Below are 21,421 nucleotides of genomic sequence, written 5' to 3'. Positions count from 1 at the left end.
ACTCTTAGCTTCTGTTGATATAACAAGTACGCATACCTGTACTAGTTTGAACACTAAACCTAGTTTGAACCTAGTTTGTCGGTATCTGTCTAATTAGTGAGCAATTAATTACTGGATCAACTTCAAATTCTTTCATATTTTATCAGGATGATCAGACAGAACTTAACACGTTCGTGACGACAGAAATTTGCTGTTTTTTGTAAATGACGGACTAACATGAAGTTTTCAAAAAATTTGTACATTTTTTTACTTTAATACGTTAAAAATAATGTTTAAAAGACTATATGAGTACCAAAAAAATTTTTAAATTGTTAGAAGTGCTTATTGGTAACTTTTTATCATGTCCCACCGGTGGGACATGACGTCCCTAGTTAACACCTTATTAGAAATGTGCGTAATGTGCATCTTTTTCCATTTAAAATAGGGTAATTCTAAGCAATATATGGGTCAACCTCGATTTTTCTCATATTACAATATAATGTTCCAATAGTCAATTAGAAAAGGAAATGACTAGAATTTCTTGCCGGAAAGCAGTTATAGGGAGCAGGCAACTCATATTACAATATAATGTTCCAATGGTCAATTAGAAAAGGAAATGACTAGAATTTCTTGCTGGAAAGCAGTTATAGGGAGCAGGCAACCGCGAGGATTACCTATTAGTGATCAGGGGCACTGACGTGATCTGGGCTTCAAATTTGGAACTACTCGAGTTAATTTTTTTTCTAAAAGAGCAAGCAGCGCGAAGCGCTGCGCAGCGGGCAAGCATCGTGCGTGATCTTCGTATATACTGAATTGATTCAGGCCAAAGGAATGACACAGATTCCTTTACCAGATTTTTACGGAGATTTTGTATTGGGGCGGATTATATTGGTTTTACTTTGCTTTCCAGCATGTAATTATGTGTTTAAAATTGTTTTACATACATTACCTACATTACATTGTAATATGTAATAACAATTTATTAGAAATTTTTAATAAAAAAAAGGATCAGCACGATGCCTGCGCGCTGCTTGCTCTTTTAGAAAAAAAAATTAACTCGAGTAGTTCCAAATTTTAAGCCCAGATCACGTCAGTGCCCCTGATCACTAATAGGTAACTCTAAGCAATATATGACCGTCTGGCGGTTGCCTGCTCCCTATAACTGCTTTCCGGCAAGAAATTCTAGTCATTTCCTTTTCTAATTGACTATTGGAACATTATATAGTAATATGAGAAAAATCGAGGTTGACCCATATATTGCTTAGAATTACCTAAAATAGTAATAAAATCAGTAAAAATTAAGTCAGTAAATTAAAATCAGTATAAACTAGACCTCCAGAGGGCCGTTCACTCACAAAAAAGTGTTATATTACAGCCGTAAGAAGCGCAGGTGTAGTTTAAAAAGCATTGTAGCATGTCCCACCGGTGGGACATGACGAGCCTTAATGACTGGTGGGACACACCATCTTTTGTGTAAGGGTACATGTCCCACCGGTGGGACACGTCGTCGCGAACGTGTTAAAAAGTAATAAATGTGAAAATTTATTTTAACGTACGACAAAGCATTTGTTAGTGTTGCCGAGCTATAAAATGGTTCAGAGTAAAAGCATTATGACAGGTATGCAGGTAACGATCAAATCAGACCTATGCGTGATGGCGAGTATAACTTAATACATATATATTATAAATACATAAAAATGTAAAAATGTTGGCATGCCACCAACTACCAACTCCCAGTACACCGACTCACTATGACAGAGAAGAAACCTACCTATGCAGGAGCAAAGTTATGGAACGCCCTCCCAGAACACCTTAGAAAGACTGAAAAACAGCAGTTTGTACAAAGACTGAAGAACTGGTTACTGGAGCATCTGTTTTACCAACTGAAAGAATTTTATGAGTGGACTAATAACAATGAAAGTCTAACAGTTTTATATTAACTTGACAAAATATTCCATACTAGACTTCCATGACCCTTGTTCTTATCTCTATGATAATGTAGCCTACAACAGAATGTAAATAAATAAATACATTTTTCATTAATATTTCAGTGGGAGCAATACCGATCGAGATTCACTAACAGCAAAGTGAGTTGGTGCCAAGATCGTCCGCACTAATGGTCAGGGGCACTTGTAATCAGTACTTACTAGTGCCAAATCATTTAACATGATCTGATCATAGGAAATTCCCTTGACCAAAAATGAACATTTCGGTGGTACCCCAGGTGCCACATCAAACAAAAATAAAAACATCCCTCGAGATAGTATCCATAAATCAAGTTCAGATCACATAAATTTTGATTTAATTTATTGTTCATTGTAGAAGTGTATGTGTACAATAAAGCAAGTTGTTATTTTTTTAAATTGTATAGAGTTCATTTATTTATGTTGTGTAAAGAAATTTTAATATTAATTTGTGTAACTGCCAGCAGTTTAGTTTAGTTTGTTATGTAAAGTTCATATTAAGAGTACATTAATTTTAGTTAGGATAGCTGTTTTGGGAATTGAAGGTTTTGTACTTTGTTTGTGCTATATCATGTCCTGTAGCTGTCATGTAAAATTGAAAAAAAAATAAGCAACTTAACCCCTATTAAGGATAGATGAGATAAGAAGGGCACAGCACACGGACCTTATTATCGCTTGGATAAGATCAACAATTAGGTTTTAACCTTAACCCTCTAACTGCAGATAATTTTTCCTATCGCTAGGTAAGGTTTAAATTGTTTATACCAAAATAAAATACAATAAAAAGGTATTTTAACTCTTACTTACTTACTATTATGGTTATGATTCAATAATAAATATCTTACAAACATAAAATAATACAAATCTCGTAGATGTTTTTTAATAGTAAAGACAAAAATGCAAAATGGGTGTTTTGGGTCTAGTTCATTTGAATACCAGAATACACAGATCCCACCAACTTCCACCCAAGCCAACCACCGTTAATTTACAACAGGTCCTCCTGGTAGGTTTACAACAGACCAGTGACTTTCATAACTGCACACCAAACCGCAAAAATCTCTTAAGTCGGGTGTAAGAATCAAACCCCTGACTCCAAGACCAACTTCTGCACCCAAGAGTAGCGCCTTAGACCACACAGCCACTCTGACGATGTTTTGGGTACGCAGATAGCTCAGCTCACTTACAATTTCGTTCCAGCAGCACTCACTCACTTGTCACTTTGGCCGCACTCTAATGCATCACGATTGCGACTCGTAGCACTTACAGGGTTAATTTTTATGCCCATTACTTTATAAGGAATGTCTGATTGTCACACTAAAATATGAAAGAAATATAAGTTAATCCAGTAACTGCTCACTTATTAGACAGATGCCGCCTTAAGGATTATATTGTGGTTAAAACATTTAAACTGAATTTTGAAAATCAAAGCAATTAACCTTTTATTTAAATATTAATGCTTATTTATGAATCTGGCTTTAGATCTAAATAAATCAACATTCAACGATTATGTGTTGGTATTTAATGCTCAAGCTAGATTGTATTTACAAAAATAGCATATCCTTAATTTTTAGACTATGCTTAGAAATCTGAAGAACAATTTTACAAATATAACTACAATAAAATCTCCAAAACTCATTAGGCCTACAATTTTTAAAGCGTAATATATAGAATTTTAACCAATTTGACTCAATGACAAATAGAATTTACTTTTTAACTCATGATTCAAAAACTATTACAATCAAATAGGCTAATGTCAGTTGTTTAAATAAAAAAAGTGTTATGGATAATTAACTTAATTGATATGTACTTGTACCCTGTCGTGAAAAGCACATAGATATTAACCACATAGTAAAGTATAATCTTTTGCGGGTACAGTACGATAAACGGGCCTGGTTTTTCATATTGACATTGACAAACTATATTATTTAATTATAACTACTGATATAACCAACTGATACTGAGTATTGAACCATAACTAATTCATATCAACTAGAAAGACTTTCAGATAATAAACATTGTTTTTTTATAGACAATAACAGAGTCATAAAGGTACATGAAACGAAGTTTAATAAGTGACATAACAGCCAACCTGTTTGCATATCATCTCTGTGACTATTTGTATAGAAGAGAAACAAAGTTTTCTGGAGAGGATGCTTTCAATAACTTCTTGAAAGCAGTTAATTATTGCTACCCAGGAGAAAAGTATAAATAGTAACACATATTTTGTATTTTCTGTTATAAATGTTTGTTAAGTTGTTATCATTTCATTATTATTTTTAAGTTTTTCTTATTTCCAGATCTAATTGTTTGATCGTTTATAGCTCCTTTATTATTTGAGATTGTCACTAATTATTTTGATTTCAAACATGATTGTTATTATGACTATAGATATGTTGATATTGATTGATAGCCTTGTATTATAAATACGAATATTATGTGTCGATGATTATACTAATCGAAATAAAAATCCGGCTATGTTTAGCCTATCATACTCTACCCTTTTGGTTGTTAATATATGATTAGAGTCTCATTATCAAATATACCGTTATTGAATAAAAACCAATTGTTAAACAGCCAGCTAATTTATAGCCTAACTTAAATTGATACTTAAAGTTGCACAAATTTACACTCTACAAAAGTTTTGGTAGTTTATTTTAAAAATAATTACACACAGTTAATTTTGAGTGCCTCACCAGTAAGCTAATTGCCAGTTTGTTACATTGATTATGTGTTACATAATAACTTAGCCCACCCTTCAGGACAATCAAGCAAACAAAAACTTAACAAATCAAATGCAAATAAACATTGTAACGCAGATAAGACCAGATTATATATTTGTGTCTATTAAGACACAAACATAAATATATACAACCAAGCAACATATTGATAGTAAAAAAATGTATTAGTCTATTAAAATTTAGATATTGATGTTGCAGATAAGTTAAGCTACATTTTGGGGTGACTTGATACAATGACTGCATCTTTTTAAAATCTAACTAATAGGCTATTCATTAGAAATTATTTTGGGAACCCATAGAGAATTCACAACACTGGCAATCTGCTTAATATGAACCTTCCTAACCTTCCCCTTAGAATAAACTTACACTATTCTACCTTAGATAAGTTAACAAATATTTACAATTTACATACTACTAGGTCACATTAATTGCCACAAGATACTTTTAAGTTTAAATTTGTTGATATTTAGCCACTTACTGAGAATATTATGATGAACTATATTTAATGCAGTCTAACTCATAGGCTGAGACTAATCCAATTAGCCTAGTATCTTTTAAACATAAGGGTAAACATGGTCACAGTTAGTGTTAAGATCCAATAAGGAAACCCATAAATAGTTAAAGAGATATCATTATTTTCAAGTTAAAGGGTAAAAGATATTAGGTACGGTTCAGGAAAACAAAATTAATTTACAAAATATTCAATTGAGCCATGTCACCTACCTGTGTCAAGGGGCGAGGGTTAGTCTAAGATATGACACAACTAATATTTCCTAGTAAACAACGATTAATCTATTCTAAAAGTAAAGCTATTAATTTTAATCTTACCTTAAAATCCGTATAGTTAGCGGATCAACACAAGCAAGATAAATTTAATTTGCTAAAAGTTCATATTACAGAAACACCACAGCTGACCACACCGACGGTAATCAAATATGGCTACGATAATATGTAATACTAAAGTCATCTGAAGAACCTTTGGAAACAAAAAAAGTCTAACCAATATTTATTATAGTACAGCAAGAGTAGTTTGTAATTATCAAATTACTCATATTTTAATCATAATAGTAATATTGTTTTCAAACATTATTTTTAGAAATGCTTAATTTATATTACTGCTTTTGTTATCTGAATCGCCTGACGACAGGTGTGGAAAGACTGACGTCAGGTAGTGGACAAAAAGATAAAGGAGGGAACTATGAAAGTTTGTAGTCCATCTTATTCAAATTTATAATCTTGGGGATTTATTAATTATAATATATTGTGATTTATTTATGGTTAAAAAAACATAGAAAATAGCTATTTTGGGTTACATATATGAATCTCTACTGTATTATATGTATTTATAATTAGTAATCACTATTTTATATCATTGAGCATATAGAACATTTTTGTTTTATTTCTACTCTTTTACCTGTAGTGTTCTTTTCTCTCACAGTATCAAAATCGATTATTGAACATTTTAAGGTGAAATGGTTCAAAAAACGTGAAATTTTTTAAAAGACCTCTCCATGAATCAAATCTTTGTAGGAAGGCTGTATCAAGTAGGTCAGAGTCTAATTTTACACATTTTTGGTACTTACATACAAGTGAAATTCGACAATTTAAATGTGATTTTGTTTTAATACATCTACTAACCAAAATAAACACCTAATTAGGTGAGTTAGAGATGATGTTTAAAATTTATTTTATTTTCATTATACTAATATTGTAATATTAAACACAAAACATTTGTTTTTTGAGACATTGGATATTATAGTATTAGCAGAAACTTTAATTTATTTGTTTTATTTGAATTAACAATAAATTTACCTACACTAAATATTAATTACTCAAAAAATTGCAAATGCAGAGTTATTCAATTCAGAATATATGGAAATTCCATTGATACAGAATAAGAATATCAATGCATCCTCATTCAGCAAAAGAGTTAATAAATAAGCACAACATCCTGACATTGAAAACCATTCTTTTATTAATAAAAGCTTAAGCTTGATTTGCAAATTGTTATTAATCTTTATATTTTTGACTCAATATTATATTTACTACGAAATATTACATCTCTTGTTTTAAAAAAAATAATTTGCACAACTATACTACTATAAATAAAGACAATACTGTAATAGAACAATGTATATTAAATATAAAACAACATAGTCATATCATGCATTAAATATCTATAATACATTTAGAATCTAATTACTACATGACTCATTTTTTCAACTAAACTGTATAACTTAACTGGCTTCATATAACATCATTGTATGATTTGACATTGTTTCATTTACCAGAACATACAATGTAATATTAATATAATGTATATATTATAGTATCTTTCAGGCTCTATCTTTTAGAATTATTCATGACTATGTCAATGCTTTGTGTAAACTGACAATACAATATTTACTTATTTATTTAGTGGTCGTAAAAGAGATCCTTGAGGAACTACATAGCAGACTTTTATAGAGTAGAAGGTATTTAGCTTATTAGCTTTTCAATAATTTAATTCAACAAATTGATTCTTGTCACTTAAGTACAATTTAAAACAACGTAAAAAAGGATTTCAAATTATTAAAAATAACAGACACTATTAAAAGCTTACCTTAGATCCAGAAAGAAACATATTACTTTTTCACTACTAACAGCAAGTGACATTCAATTATTGATTCTAAGAACTCAGTGGTTTTCTCTCTAAAACCATGTTTCTTGTAAGGTTATTATTTTCAAAATATTTAGCATAACTCATTCATATATTTTAGAAAAGGAGGATGTGAGAGAAAGTGGTCTACAGTTCGTAACAAAGAGACATTAGTTTTTATACTGTTTTTTTTTCTTTTTTTTGTAAATTATCTTTTTACATTTCACTTAGCTACATATGTAAATAATAAGACATGCCATTATAATATTAGTGAATATGAAACAAAGACACGAATACCAATCTCCGGTGCACAAATCCACGCCCCTCCTAACCTCTAACGTCTTCCCTCTTCCCGCCTTTTCCACACCTGAAATTGTTCCTTGCCTTTGTCAAGAGATGCTAATAAATCTAGGATAGTAATATTGATCCCCACTACAAGATAATAGCAACACTCCAGGAAAATTCTTTAAATGGGAGTGCAAACTATGTGTTTGGTCAATTTTCTGTTGGAGTCAAAGTAAGCCTAAAATTGAAGACAATTTGTTGTGAGAGTTGGAACAATGCTTTATGCACACAGGTGGCCAGCCTGTAGTGTGGGACTCCTATAAGCGGTGAGATGGAACCCACGAGTTACCCATTAAAAACCTCCTCTGCTCTTTATAGATCTAACCTAGAATTGATTTTCACATTATTCACGCTGGGCTTACGTCTACAGGACTTGCTCATTTAATATAATAATTTAATTTAATAATCTAAGATTGCACCTCATCCCCGGCTGCTCCTATTACCCAGCTCAGCGCACAAATGGTTTCTGTCATTGCGAAGCTGGATGAGCTCATCGGGAATGTCAACCAGATTGAGAGTATTTCTAGGGATGTAGCTGAGATTAAATCCGAGGTGTCTGACATCAAGACTGGCATGGCTCTACTTGAGCCTCGCGTGGCAGATCTCGAAACAAAGGCCATCTCTCAAGAAACCAGATTATGTAAACTGGAAAGTCACCCTCCCTCTGCGGAATCGTATGTGGACTCGGCTATTGAGGAAATGAATGAGAGGACCCTTCGTGCTAAAAATGTCATGGCGTTTGGCCTTAGCGAGAGTAAGAAAGGGTCTGTGCAGGACAAGATCTTGGACGACAAGACAAGATTTCTATAGTCTATAGTTGCAGCTATCAATCCTGGTATTGATGTCCATAAATTCAAGTTCTTCCGAGTGGGCAAAACTTCTGGCATCAAACCTCGTCCCATCAAGGTTGTCGTCGGGCACGAGGCTATTGTTAACAAAATTACAAGGGCTGCCACCAAGGATATAATGTCGGGACTGGGCGATGACTTTTCCAAAGTATCTGTTGGACGTGATAGAACCAAGAACGAAGCAATGCGTCTCAAGCACCTTAGAGCTGAGTTGGCTCGTCGATCAGACTCGGGTGAAAGTAACCTCACAATTAAGTACATTAAAGGCAATCCCAAGATTGTACAGACAAAAAACGGATAATCTCCAACGGCACTACACAACTTAATTTACTCTATCAAAACGTCAATGGAATTCGATCTAAGTTAAGTTCTCTGCATGCTGTCATCCCTTTTTGTTTATATAATGTTGTTATCTTTACTGAAACAAACGAACTCACCTATTTCATCATCGGAGATTGGCTTTGATGACTTTGTTGTCTATCGCAAGGACCGCTCAGCCCTTGCCAGCAGTAAACAGGGTGGTGGTGGCATCCTGATAGCTGTTAACAGGACTCTTCATTCTTCTGAGATCATGCAGCCTGATCTGCCGGTTGAGACTCTGTGTGTACTTGTCAGACTTAACCCCTTGTTGAAGATTCTGATCTGTGCTGTTTACATACCTCCACGGTCTCCAACAGGGATCTACTCTCTTTTTGCTGAGTCGCTCACTGAAACTATCTCCACTTGCCACAACTTCGATGTGGTTTTGATTACCGGTGATTTCAATTTGCCTGGCTTCAACTGGATTAACCCGGACCTACCCGTTGCTCCTCCTCCTGTGAGAGTTCTTCTGGACCTTGCTTCTCAGCTGGATTTATCAAAGATCAGTGATGTCCTCAATGTTCGGGGAGTCCAATTGGATTTGATATTTGGCCCGTCTGACCTTTTTACTGTCTCTTTGGAGGACGATCCGCTTCTTGCATATGAACCATGTCACCCTGCCCTTGGCGGTACAGTGTTGCTTCTTGCACAATGAATTCTCGTGCTGACCACCCCACATATATTCGGAATACTGGGAGGTGTAACTTAGAAGCGGTAAGATGTGATCTCCAGCATGGAATAGCTCGACTTGATTATAATTGCAATGATGTTAACCTGCTGTTCTCCAGCTTCTGCAAGCAACTTGGGGATTGCATTAGACCCCACTCTCCCAGGAAGCGTGTTGGTCCCTCTGTATTTCCTAGGTGGTTCTCTAAAGAATTGAAGGAGCTAGTCATATTTAAGAAGATACTTCACAAGAGGTTCAAACGATCTCACGAGATGGACTATCGTTCGCTATGCAGAATCCGAGAGTGTTGCCGGACCCTCTCCAGGGAATGCCGTGCTAGCTACGTGGGTTACGTCAACTCTACTATCTCCTCGAACGTCAAGGTGTTCTGGAGCTTCGTGGATGACCTCAATCGCACATCTACCACTCCTTCTTCACTTAGACTTGGCAACATTAAGGTCTCTACTCCTTTTGAGATGTGCGAGATCTTCGCCACCTACTTTTCATTTCATTTTCCTCTGTATACACACCTGCATCTTCCGAAGCTCTGCCTGTTCCACCTTTCAATACCTCATTTGTCTTCTCTGATTACTCTGTCTCACTTGATGCCGTTCACGGAAAACTTGATGCTCTTGACTCTGCTAAGGGATGTGGTCCTGATGAGGTTACTCCGGGGGTCCTCAATTTGTCACTTTGAACTGGCTCCTCTGCTCCGCTTTCTGTTCAACCTCAGCTTGTCCACTGGAATTTTCCCTGATGCTCTCAAGGATGGATTCGTGATCCCTATAATGAAGTCTGGCGATTGCAGTGACGCTACTAACTACAGACCGATTGTGATACAATCTGTCCTGAGTAAGGTGTTTGAGAGCCTCATTCTGGACATGCTGCAGCCTCTCTTCAAGCATGTTATCATTGATGAGCAGCACAGTTTCCTCGCAGGAAGGTCAACGGAAACAAACCTCCTTTCACTCCAGTGTTATGTGATGGACGCTCTTAGCCGCAGAATCCAAGTGGATGCAGTTTACATAGACTTTAGCAAGGCTTTTGACAAAATAAGTCACCGGCACCTTCTTGCTAAGTTGGAGGGATATGGGGTCGTCGGGGTGATGCTGCGATGGTTCAAGAGCTACCTCTCTGATCAAAGACTGTTCGTCCGGTTTGCCAATCACCTATCTTGTTCCTTTGTTGCAAGCTCTGGAGTGCCCCAGGGTTCCCATATGGGTCCTCTTCTCTTTTCGATATACATAAATGACTTCAAGGAAGTCATTGGTAGTCCCTTACTGCTATTTGCTGATGACATTAAGCTTTTCATTGAGGTAACATCTTTCCACGACTGCCAGGTTTTGCAGAGCGCCCTGGACAATGTCTTCTTTCAATGAATTATTGAATGTGTAAAGATTGTTGATCAACCCAGAAGCAAGAGTAGTCTTCAATCTTCTCTTGGTGAAGTATCTCAGTTCTTTTAACAGAAGGTTGTGCAGCTTCATGCTCGTGTAGGAGCATCTTTTCATATAGGGAGAGATGATGAGCTGGTAGAGGTGTTAACATATACCGTGTCTAATATAGTAGTCATGGAAGTGTCTATTCTGCAACCGTGGTTGTCCATTGTATACAAAATTACTTCTTTTGTGTAAAAAATTTAACAACATAAAATAATTTATGAAAAATGTTAACATCTTTTTGATAGAATAGATCAAACTATTATAAGGTTAAATGCTTGCCAGACTTAAGTTTAGCATGGGATGCTTCTCTGTTACTCCTATAAATGTTTTATAGTACTGGTTGTCTCATTGGCTAACTTAAGTTATTGATTTGAAAATATTATCATTATGTTATTAATGAATATGATTCTTTACATTAATTATAGGTGGGGGTTAGGGTAATTTATAGATATTGCCATATGTATTAAAACTATTATTTAATTAAAAAAATGTGTGTTTATGCTACAAAAGTGGCAATTCTGTCCTCATATCCCATTACTATTAAATCACACTGTGAGCTACAATTAAACAATTTAAGGTAAGTGTATGTAAATTAAAGTCAAAATAATAATTATAATTTGGTAGAAGCAATACATTGTTAAATTTGAAATTGATACCAGATTTTAAGTGCCGGAAACTAGGACCTCTGGTTTATGACAAGCAAGTGATGCATGGCATTTACAATGCAAGAGTGAAATTTTGGTATATTTACAATCAAATTGCTGCCAGTTCTATAACTGGTTTATATATATATAAAATCATTAGAGCTTGTCCTCTATATGTGTATAAATATTTTTCTTCGGATTTTGAACAATATAAATGAGTATTGTGAGGACCTAAGCTCTCTTGTGGTATTGATGAGATGCCAGCGAAAGTAGTAAAGCATTCCGCTCTGCAACTCGCAGCTCCTATTGCTGGCATAGTCAACAAGTCTTTTGCACTCAGTCAGTTTCCAGCCTCACTAAAAATTGCCAAAATTTACCTTTTACATAAAAAAGGCTCACGCACTGAAATAAAAAACTATAGACCAATTTCATTAATGTCTCCATTTTCTAAAATATTACTATACATTTTGTTTACTAATGACTTGCCAGACATCATCGAAGGAAATAGAAACACAAAATGTATCATGTATGCTGACGACACTACTCTCCTTCTGAGAAACAACAAAGCACAAGACATTTATGAAGACTCATTATCCACACTTGACAAAGTAATTACTACTGCAGCCAAAATAACCTAGCATTAAATGCTTCCAAGACAGTGCACTTAAACTTCAGTAGACTAGTAGAACCTGTTTTAGACTTACCAAACATCACCTCCGAAGAAGAAACAAAATTATTAGGTTTGTCTCTTGATACTGGCCTCAGATGGACTAGCCACATTAATAGCCTTTGTAAAAAAATCAGCACTGGAGTATATGTGGTCAGAAGAATATATTGGGCAGCAGGATTGGATGCAGCAAAGACTGCTTACTATGCCATGACAGAATCACACATCCGCTATGGCATAGCTGTTTGGGGAGGGACTTCTGAGAGCAATTTTAATAGTATTTTAGTACTGCAGAAAAAAGCCGTTCGAGTTTTGTCGAACTTGCAACCACTAGACAGCTGCAGGAATACTTTCAAATCTCTTGAAATACTAACAGTTGTGGCTCTTTACATTCAAACTGTCATACTTCAAACAAGAGATTGGGACTTACATACAAGACGTGAAAACATCCATTCCTACAACACCCGGTATGCCACTGACTTCTCCCTTCCATCTCATCTCCCAAGTTACATCGGATGCAAGTTATACAATGCTCTGCCCACATCTTAAAAAGCATTCAGAGGGAAACTACTAACAACAGGACTTCATAACTGGCTCAAGACAAGACCGCTCTATTCATTGGAAGAATTCTTTGATGCTACACATCAGTAAAGAGAAATAATTTCAACATTGTAATTTGTAATCACATATTCTTAATTATTTGTACTGATTGTATAATATTTTTGACACCAATACGTTTCTTAATGTTACTGTAAATAAAGATGATTGATTTATCGATTGACTGATTGAGGATGACAGTTACCAAACTGAAAAATAATTACCCATATACACTTTAGGTCTTGGTAATGATATGGAAAACAAAACATTCAATTTTGGAGATTCTCATTGCAACTGTACCACTTTGTGAAGATTTGCTGATCCCCAGAAGCGCACATTATGAGTATTCACATTTCAATGCATTCGAAACATCTGTTAGATTAATTATATATAATTATTATTATTGATGTTACACAATTACATTGTATCAAAATATTCTTGCTACAACACACAATTAAAATGTTGAGATATTTTGTAGAAAACCAATTCCAGATAATAAGTGTCAGACACTGGCAGAGCCAGTAATGCACTCATGCACATCTGCTTATACAAATGATTGTAGGGGGTGGAGCTTTATCGTAATTGACCGCAGCTCAACCAATCAGTGATCACAATGACCAATCAACACAGTAAAGCTTCTTCATCACAGGTTGATAGGTTTTTTATAATATTGTTCTGACTTTGTTAAAGTTACTTTCCTTCATTATTACTTCGACGTTTATCTTGTTATCGTTGGATTCATTGGTCTTTTTGTTTATTATAATTCTACTCAATGCTTAGGTTTGTAATTGTATTCTGCTATGGCTGATTTTTCGTATCCTGATTTTTAGGTGCCTAATGTTTTCATTAACTTTTTTAATAATTTTGTATCCTTGATAAAAGCCACAACTACATGGAATTTAATAATTATATTTTTGCTGTAGATTAATGTAGTTAAAATCAAAGTTTAAAACTGCACAAATTTAAAATTAATATTTACTTATAAGTTATAGTATTAACTCATAGAGATTTCACTGGAATCTAAGATTGCAATATCTGTTTCAGATGTATTGTTTTAAAATATTATTCCAATTTTAAGATAAATAAAACAATCTTGTGGCATAACAATTTATTTTTCAACATTTTATATTACAAAATTCCAAGACATAAATTACAAACTCTGATCAGTTTAAGATGTTACACAATCCATGACTTGGACTACCCAATGACTGTACAACTCAAGGTCAACTAAGTAGAATTAAAGTCAACATCCTTTGGTTTAAGTTTCAATTTATGATTGTCAACGATTTCAATCACATTAACAAACATACAAGGTTGCACATTCTTTAATAAATAACACTGTTTATTAATAGATAGTTTTGTAAACTGAAAAATGTAAGCAGTGACAAAAACCATTGTGTTTTACTTTAAATACTGATGCAATTGATTTATCCCTCTACTAGTTAGTAAGATATCAATCAAAGTTTTATGAGTTCAGATTATAAATTAAAGTATAGTTTTAAATGTATTAAACTATAAAATGTTACAGTTTGTGTTTTCACTATTTATTTACAGGTAATATGGTAACTATCATCATAAGCAACTTCACAAGAGAGGGTGATAATTCAACCCAGGTATATTGAAACCTTCACATATTTTTTACAATTTCTTAATATTTTTGTGCTTTGCAGTATTAGAATACATAGCTTTGTTAGTATAACATTGCAACTTAAAACATAGCTTTGAACTGTATATGCATTATTGTAATTTAAAAATCAACAATTAAAACAGTTTTTGCTTGACTACATTCTTGGACATTTGAACTAAAATCTAAATGCAACCATAACGTAGCAAGATAATGACTACACAATTGTACTACGCAGGACTCACTGTACTGCCAAAAGCTCTCTGCACATTACACGATTCTGCCCATACTGAGAAAAACTGTACGGTTCTAAATTATGGTCTGTTGATTTTCACACTGCACGATTCCACCCGAACAGGAAAAAGACAATCGGACAAATCGAAAACAACACTTCAGTTCTGTCCTGTTAATTTGGATCGTAATCAAGTTTTTGCATTATGGCTACTGTATCGTCAGCAGAAAATAAAAAGGTGCAATCGATTCTGGGTTCATCCAATTAATGAGAGATGTGAGGAAGTTGGGACTTTCTATGTATTATTTGAAAACCTAAGAAATGACGACTAACAGTTTTTGTAAAAATTACTTTCTTATGCCAGTTGCATCTTTTGATAAATTGCACTGTAAACTGAAGTTATCAAAATTGCCATGCGTCAATTCTTTTCATAACACTGAAACACACAAACTGAAGTCACCGCCAAAATGCAACCTAAAATCAAACTGAACGCACACTGCTAGATACAGCACCCAAACAACTAAAATCATCCAGTGTGAAAACGTCACGTAGGCCACTGAGCCGGGGGAGAACGACATGCATGTGTATTGGCTCAGTAAAAGTATTGGAATTGATACTTTATGAACGTTATGCTGAACTACACACCTAATGGAAATATCATTTTCAAACAAAACATGTATTCTCGTATTATAAAGCAATGTAAAAGATTGATGACTCAATCAACACGTGTTTTCTTCAAAGGTTCCGTTCAGTCAGATAGTGATTTTTCCAGCCAATGCAATGTTCAACAAGATCTAAACAAAATGCTTTACCATTTAGGGAGTCATTTGGATGGAGGATTCAGATTTCTTTCCATTTGCTTTTATGGGAGAAAAATATAACACTAACTTTAAAATATTTGGGGGCAACCCGGCAAATTTTGTGATCAAATTCAAGCAAGTAATAGTTGAGGTTTAATGGTTACGTAACACTGTGTCGAACACCCCTATCTTCCTCCGTAACGGTGCATAATACTGCCAAAAGCTCCCCCTCACCTTGTGGGTTAAGTAATTTTTGGACCGCCTTTTATTTGGTGAACATAAGCATTTTAGTTCTTTAGTAAAATTTGGAACATAAAAATTTCACCAACAGTTCGTAAGACACTATAAAAATGAAATTTTTAGTCATATTCATAATTCATAATCTCTTTATTGCGTGTTTGACAATATATAACATTGTATTGCAATAGTCAAATGCATCATAAAATATTTCCTAACTACACATTCACTCACAGTCATACTTACATCTCAGCATTCTCACGACACAATCACACCGACTTCGGATCCATGATTTTCAATCATCCCAACGGCTCGTCATGAATTCATCAACCGAGTAAAACGCTTTAGACACCAACAGGCGTCTGAGACGAGTTTTGAATTGATTGAGGTTGTTGGAGTTTTTGATATCCTCAGGGAGCTTGTTGATTAGTCTGACACCCACCTGCTGAGGGAGGTGTTGCGATAATGTCAGTCTGCGTTGATGAGTTCGCAAGTTGTCCCTGCCTCTAGTTTCATATTGGTGAACGCCCCTGCCACTTATCAAGGCACATCTCGATCTGCAGTACACGATCACCTCAAAAAACGTAAAGGCAGGGCAATGTCATCAATCCCAGCTCCCCGAAAGATGCCCTGCACGACTCTCTATAATTCAGTTTTAAAATTATCCTGACTGCTTTTTTTTTGAAGCCTGAAAACCCGTTCCATTTTGTTTTTGGCACATCCTCCCCAGAGTCTTAATCCATACACAAGATGTGGATGGATTAGGCCGTAATAGGCCGTTTTTAGAACCTCTAGGGTACAGAACTTTGCTAGGTGCCGTAGGGCAAATATGCCTGTGGTAACACTAGCACAGATGCTATCAACATGATTATTCCAGGTCAGTCCTCTGTCAAGGAACATCCCCAGAAACTTTGTGGAATCTGTATCCTCTAAAAGGGCATCATCCGCAAAGACAGAAGGTCGCATCGCATGACCATTCTGACGAAGACAAAAATTGATGACGCTTGATTGCTATATTCAATTGATGATCATAAAATTGCTATAAATAAAATGTTTATTCAAATGCCTCTTCTTAGTCAAAATTGAATGTTCTAATTTTACAAATAAATAAGAAAAATACATAACTTATGGACTTATACATTCTAATGGAAGATGATCTGACAAAGCGGTAACTAGGACTTTAAAGCAGGAAGATTCTAATAGAAGAGCACACCACACCAGAGGGGTATGAACTTAATCTGAATTAATCTAAATTTTAATAAATTGTATAGCACTAACTCAAAGTAAAATATTTAACTGCTGTATTTCAACAAGTCGGATTGCTGAGATACGTAAATTTTAAAATCTCTTAGGACTTTTGAGGGGATTCTGTCGCTCTAAGTTACACCTCTGGCAATGTATTGTGTGTGCATCCGATTGAGAAGGAGATGATAAGGTGAATCCCATCCGTTCTAAACTTTTGAATTTAACTAGATTAAAGAGTAATGAGATTAATCCTAGAATATAAAATGAAGTTCTGTATCCCTAGGAATATCCATTTATTTGCTACACATACTCATATGTGGGATGCAGCTACTACACATGTTACAAACAAATTACATGAATAAATGATTTCTATGGAGCTGTTATCACAGCCACTTGATTTATATCAGTTACACCAACAACCACAATGAAGCAATTGACCTTGACTGCTGATAATCAAGACTAAGCTGCCTACTAATGTTTATTTCTTCCTTGTAGAAATATCCTCCTCTTGTTGATGTTTAACATTTATTACTACCAGCATCATGTACATCATTTACAACTTAATTTTACCAATACTCCACGGTATTTATATTATCTAAATTTTTCAAGTGACAAAACGTTTTTACTTCTTATTAGTGAATTCATACAAAGAATATAAGCTACTGTAATTCTCCTCATCCAAGCTTGGTTGTAGAGAATGTACGTGGTAATACATGATCTGAGAGCCAATTTACAACGCATAAGCACACAACAAGTGGCTGATGATCGATATCTTTCTCAAGAAAACTGTTTTTATTGATTCCAAGAAAAACCAGTTTGTACGTGCTTATACTGTGCAAATTGGTTCTTGGTTCCTAGACCAACCTAGAGTTTAAAACAAGTACTGAACGGTTATTAAAACAGGTGTGTGTGTGCACTCAATATGTTCACACATTTCTGGGATACATTAATAGTGGTTTACTAGGATGCTACTTTATGTATCCTCAGTAACTCTTTTTCTCAGAGGAATGACACATGAAGAACAGTACAAATTCTGAAATGAGTAGTATATAATTGTATAAGTCATAATAACACAAACACGATTATATAAAACATAAAACACTGATACAAGAGTGATGATTTAAACCTTTTCTGATATTTGGAACTGATAGTCTATCAAATTTTGTATTTGATGTTTATCTGAAAATGGGCTCACAAAAATAATTAAGAATACATGGAAAGAACACATGGTGAGTGCAAGTGTGATATCTATCAAAATAAATGTTTACTTCCAAATACTCCCCTCGGACACTGAAAGTAGTTTTGAGCGTGAAACAGTTATTAGCTGTGTTCATCTTAAACTTATTCCGAAGTCTGTTTTAAAATAAACAATATGTATGAAATTTGACGTATTATGATCCAATATTCAAAACATTTTAATTGCTGCAAACTTTTCTGTAGTTGTTATTATTATTCGGCTGTTCCAAGGTTTCTTGGTACCTTGTAAAGCCGATGTGTAAGTGAGTATGTGTGCATTACACCACATGTGTAAATTTATATCGGATGTTAACTGGCAAAACAATATTAAAAAGAAGATCGTTTTGGAAAAATATATTTGAGGAAGCTTTTATACAAACATTTAAATCTGAGAATTCCTACTTGAGGAAACGTACAACTCTACTGTCTTTCTAACTTGAATAGGTTTTTGAAAAATTTAGTCAGTTTTGAACTGGTAGATAAGAATTAATTATGTGCTCGATGCTTTGGGTCTCTCTTTACCTTTATCCTGTTTCTTGACCCAGCAAAACTTGAAAGTCCAGCATGTTGGTCTGTATGTTCAGGAATTCACTTCAATCATTTCAGCATTTGTTACTTGCATATGGATAATTTTATAATGATGTAAAAATTATCACGCATACCAAATTTACGTCAGCAGTTCCCTAGAAAGCTACACAATGGGAACAAAACTTCACTATCCGTAACACTCGTTAATCTTTAGGATCACAAACGATGCAATTGTATTAATACACCATCAGTCGGTCTTTATGGGAACAGTGTTGGAAACATTGCTTTATTATAACATTTAAAACCAGTATTTATTTTGGTTCTGGAGTATTACATAATATTTGAATATAATCAAAATGGAACTCACCGGCGATTCTGGTCCGGGGGAAGGACACTGAAGTCCTCAGACTCCAAGTAGGGCCACATTCTCACAGTGTGTGGGACAATCACAGGCTACAGCACTAATTCATAGTGAAACTGAGTCACTCTCTGTGTGCAAGCATCTGCTCACCTCACTACTGCCAGGTAATACACTGATAAGGTGATATGACGTTGTTATCTGACTCGCCCTGTACTCGAGACTGCAGACCACTCCACACACCAGGAAAAGTGGGGGGGAGGGGGAGGGGCTTTAACTTTTTATTCCAACACAACAATTATTAAAGACCATTTCTTAATCTTAACAATATTGGGATGTCAAAATAGTTGTAACTTTTCTCTTGTTTCACTGTGTTTACATATAAGATGTACTACACATCAAAGCTAGAAATAACCCAAAGAAGTGTTTAGAAAAACGTGTTTGTACAATAGTTGATTCTCATAAATTTCTAGAAGTGGATATTGATAAAAATCTTAACTGGAAATACCACATTGAAATTTTAATAAATAATCTTAATGCTATTAGATTTGCAATGAACGTCTTAGTTAATTCCGTGACCAAATCAGCTTATAAAATGGTATGTTTCACATACATACAATCAACTCTAAAGTTTGGTATTGTTCTCTGTTTGGTAAGGTCCCTCTCACCTAATTTCAAAAAAATATTTATTGCTTTAAAATCTTTGATACGAACCTGGACAAGGGCTGGCTTTAGAAGAAACTTTCACCCAATTTTTAGAAGAATGCAAATACTCACACTGCCGTGTTTGTATAATTTTGAAATTTAGTTCATTGCCCAAATTTGTATGATAAATTTAATAATAAACATAATTATGAAACACAAAATCTAATTCCAATGTTGTGAAGTGGCGGGCTTGAAAGAAGGTCACTGACCATGGGTATTTGTGTTCATAATATATTACTAACAACTATAAAGAGTCATGCATTTTTTTGAGACGTCAAAAAAATTAGCAGGGTCAAAAATGTTTTTCAAGGCCATCTAAATAGTCTTGTATAAAATCCAAGTATGGTATCACAAGAAGTAGTTTATGATATTTTCTGAATCCATACTGACTCTGCAAAAGAAGATTATTAGATTCCTAGTATGTAATGATTTGCTACCCCATTTGTAACACTAGATATCAAAAGTACTTAATATTAGAAGAAAATACTGTTGGTTAGACAACTGCATGGTAGTAAAAAACTTACAAAAGGTGTTGTCAAGGGCTTTACAAGTATAGAAGATAGTGGCAACACTGTAAAACATTAAGGTGTTAATCCCTGATAATAGACCAATATAACTATATAGGTTGGCAGCTGTGTATCAGGTTAGATAACATTTTAGATTTTAATTATACAACATCACAAACAATTCTGTTACAGACATACTTGTGGCTAAAGATATAATATTTTACTGCTATTTTAATGTTGTTAATAAATCTATGTGACTCTTAAGAAATATAAAATTGCTTGTTGTTGTCTTGACATCTTTATATTTGGTACATTAACTGAGTTTATCCAGAATTATACATATTCTGTTTTTTTAACCAGTTGTTCAACAATCTTTTAGTGATTTAACTTATAAAAGTAAAACATTTGATGTAAAATGCCAATGGTTTTATATGCTGATTTGTCATCTACAAAATGTTACTTTATTTGAAATCTTACAAGAGGACCAAAAGTTGTTGCAAATGTATAAGGATCATAAAACAATTTCAATACTGGTCTACAGCATTTTATAGGTGATATGTAATTATTTTTTTAACTTTTGATATTTTCCATATTGAACCCTCAAAAAATATATATTGAAATGTTTAAGATTAAATTTGACTAAATTTTAGTTAACATTATTAACCATTGTATCTATGCAAAGTGAACAAGAAACTTACATACTATAGTAACATTAAATTGCTTGGTTTAACAAAAGTTATTATTTTATTTTACCTGCATTTTAAATTGCTTTAAGATTTATAACTGCAGAAATTTTGAAAATGTAAGGGAAAGATTCTGGATCATACATATATACAATCATTTACATTGCAAAAATATAATTTGATGAAGTATTCTACCTAAAAAATTGTTTTGAAATTATTATCCCAATAAAACAACGCAGAAGTATGCCACACAGTGTGTCGCGTAACAGGCTTGGCAGGTTGGTTGTAAAACTTTAAATCTATAGCTCATTATATTCTCAAGATGTTCTGCAGACAGACAGACAATCATACAGGAAAGAAATGTTACATCTCCGGCAG

At 34.2% G+C, this 21,421-nt stretch overlaps 1 protein-coding gene across 1 annotated transcript in view; it reads right to left on the bottom strand.

The window, feature by feature from the left end:
- LOC124368365 (AP-1 complex subunit gamma-1-like) overlaps positions 1-19,321 on the bottom strand; it is a 107,065-nt gene extending 87,744 nt beyond the window's left edge. The window contains 1 exon segment of the mRNA XM_046825648.1: positions 19,159-19,321. Coding sequence (XP_046681604.1) covers positions 19,159-19,217 — 59 coding nt within the window. The 5' untranslated portion in view covers positions 19,218-19,321.
- Positions 19,322-21,421: the final 2,100 nt, after the last annotated feature.

The sequence above is a fragment of the Homalodisca vitripennis genome, chromosome 8 (genome assembly GCF_021130785.1).
Source record: "Homalodisca vitripennis isolate AUS2020 chromosome 8, UT_GWSS_2.1, whole genome shotgun sequence".
Taxonomy (NCBI): domain Eukaryota; kingdom Metazoa; phylum Arthropoda; class Insecta; order Hemiptera; family Cicadellidae; genus Homalodisca; species Homalodisca vitripennis.
Note: the sequence above shows the minus strand (reverse complement) of the source record. Positions and strands in the feature narration are given on the sequence as shown.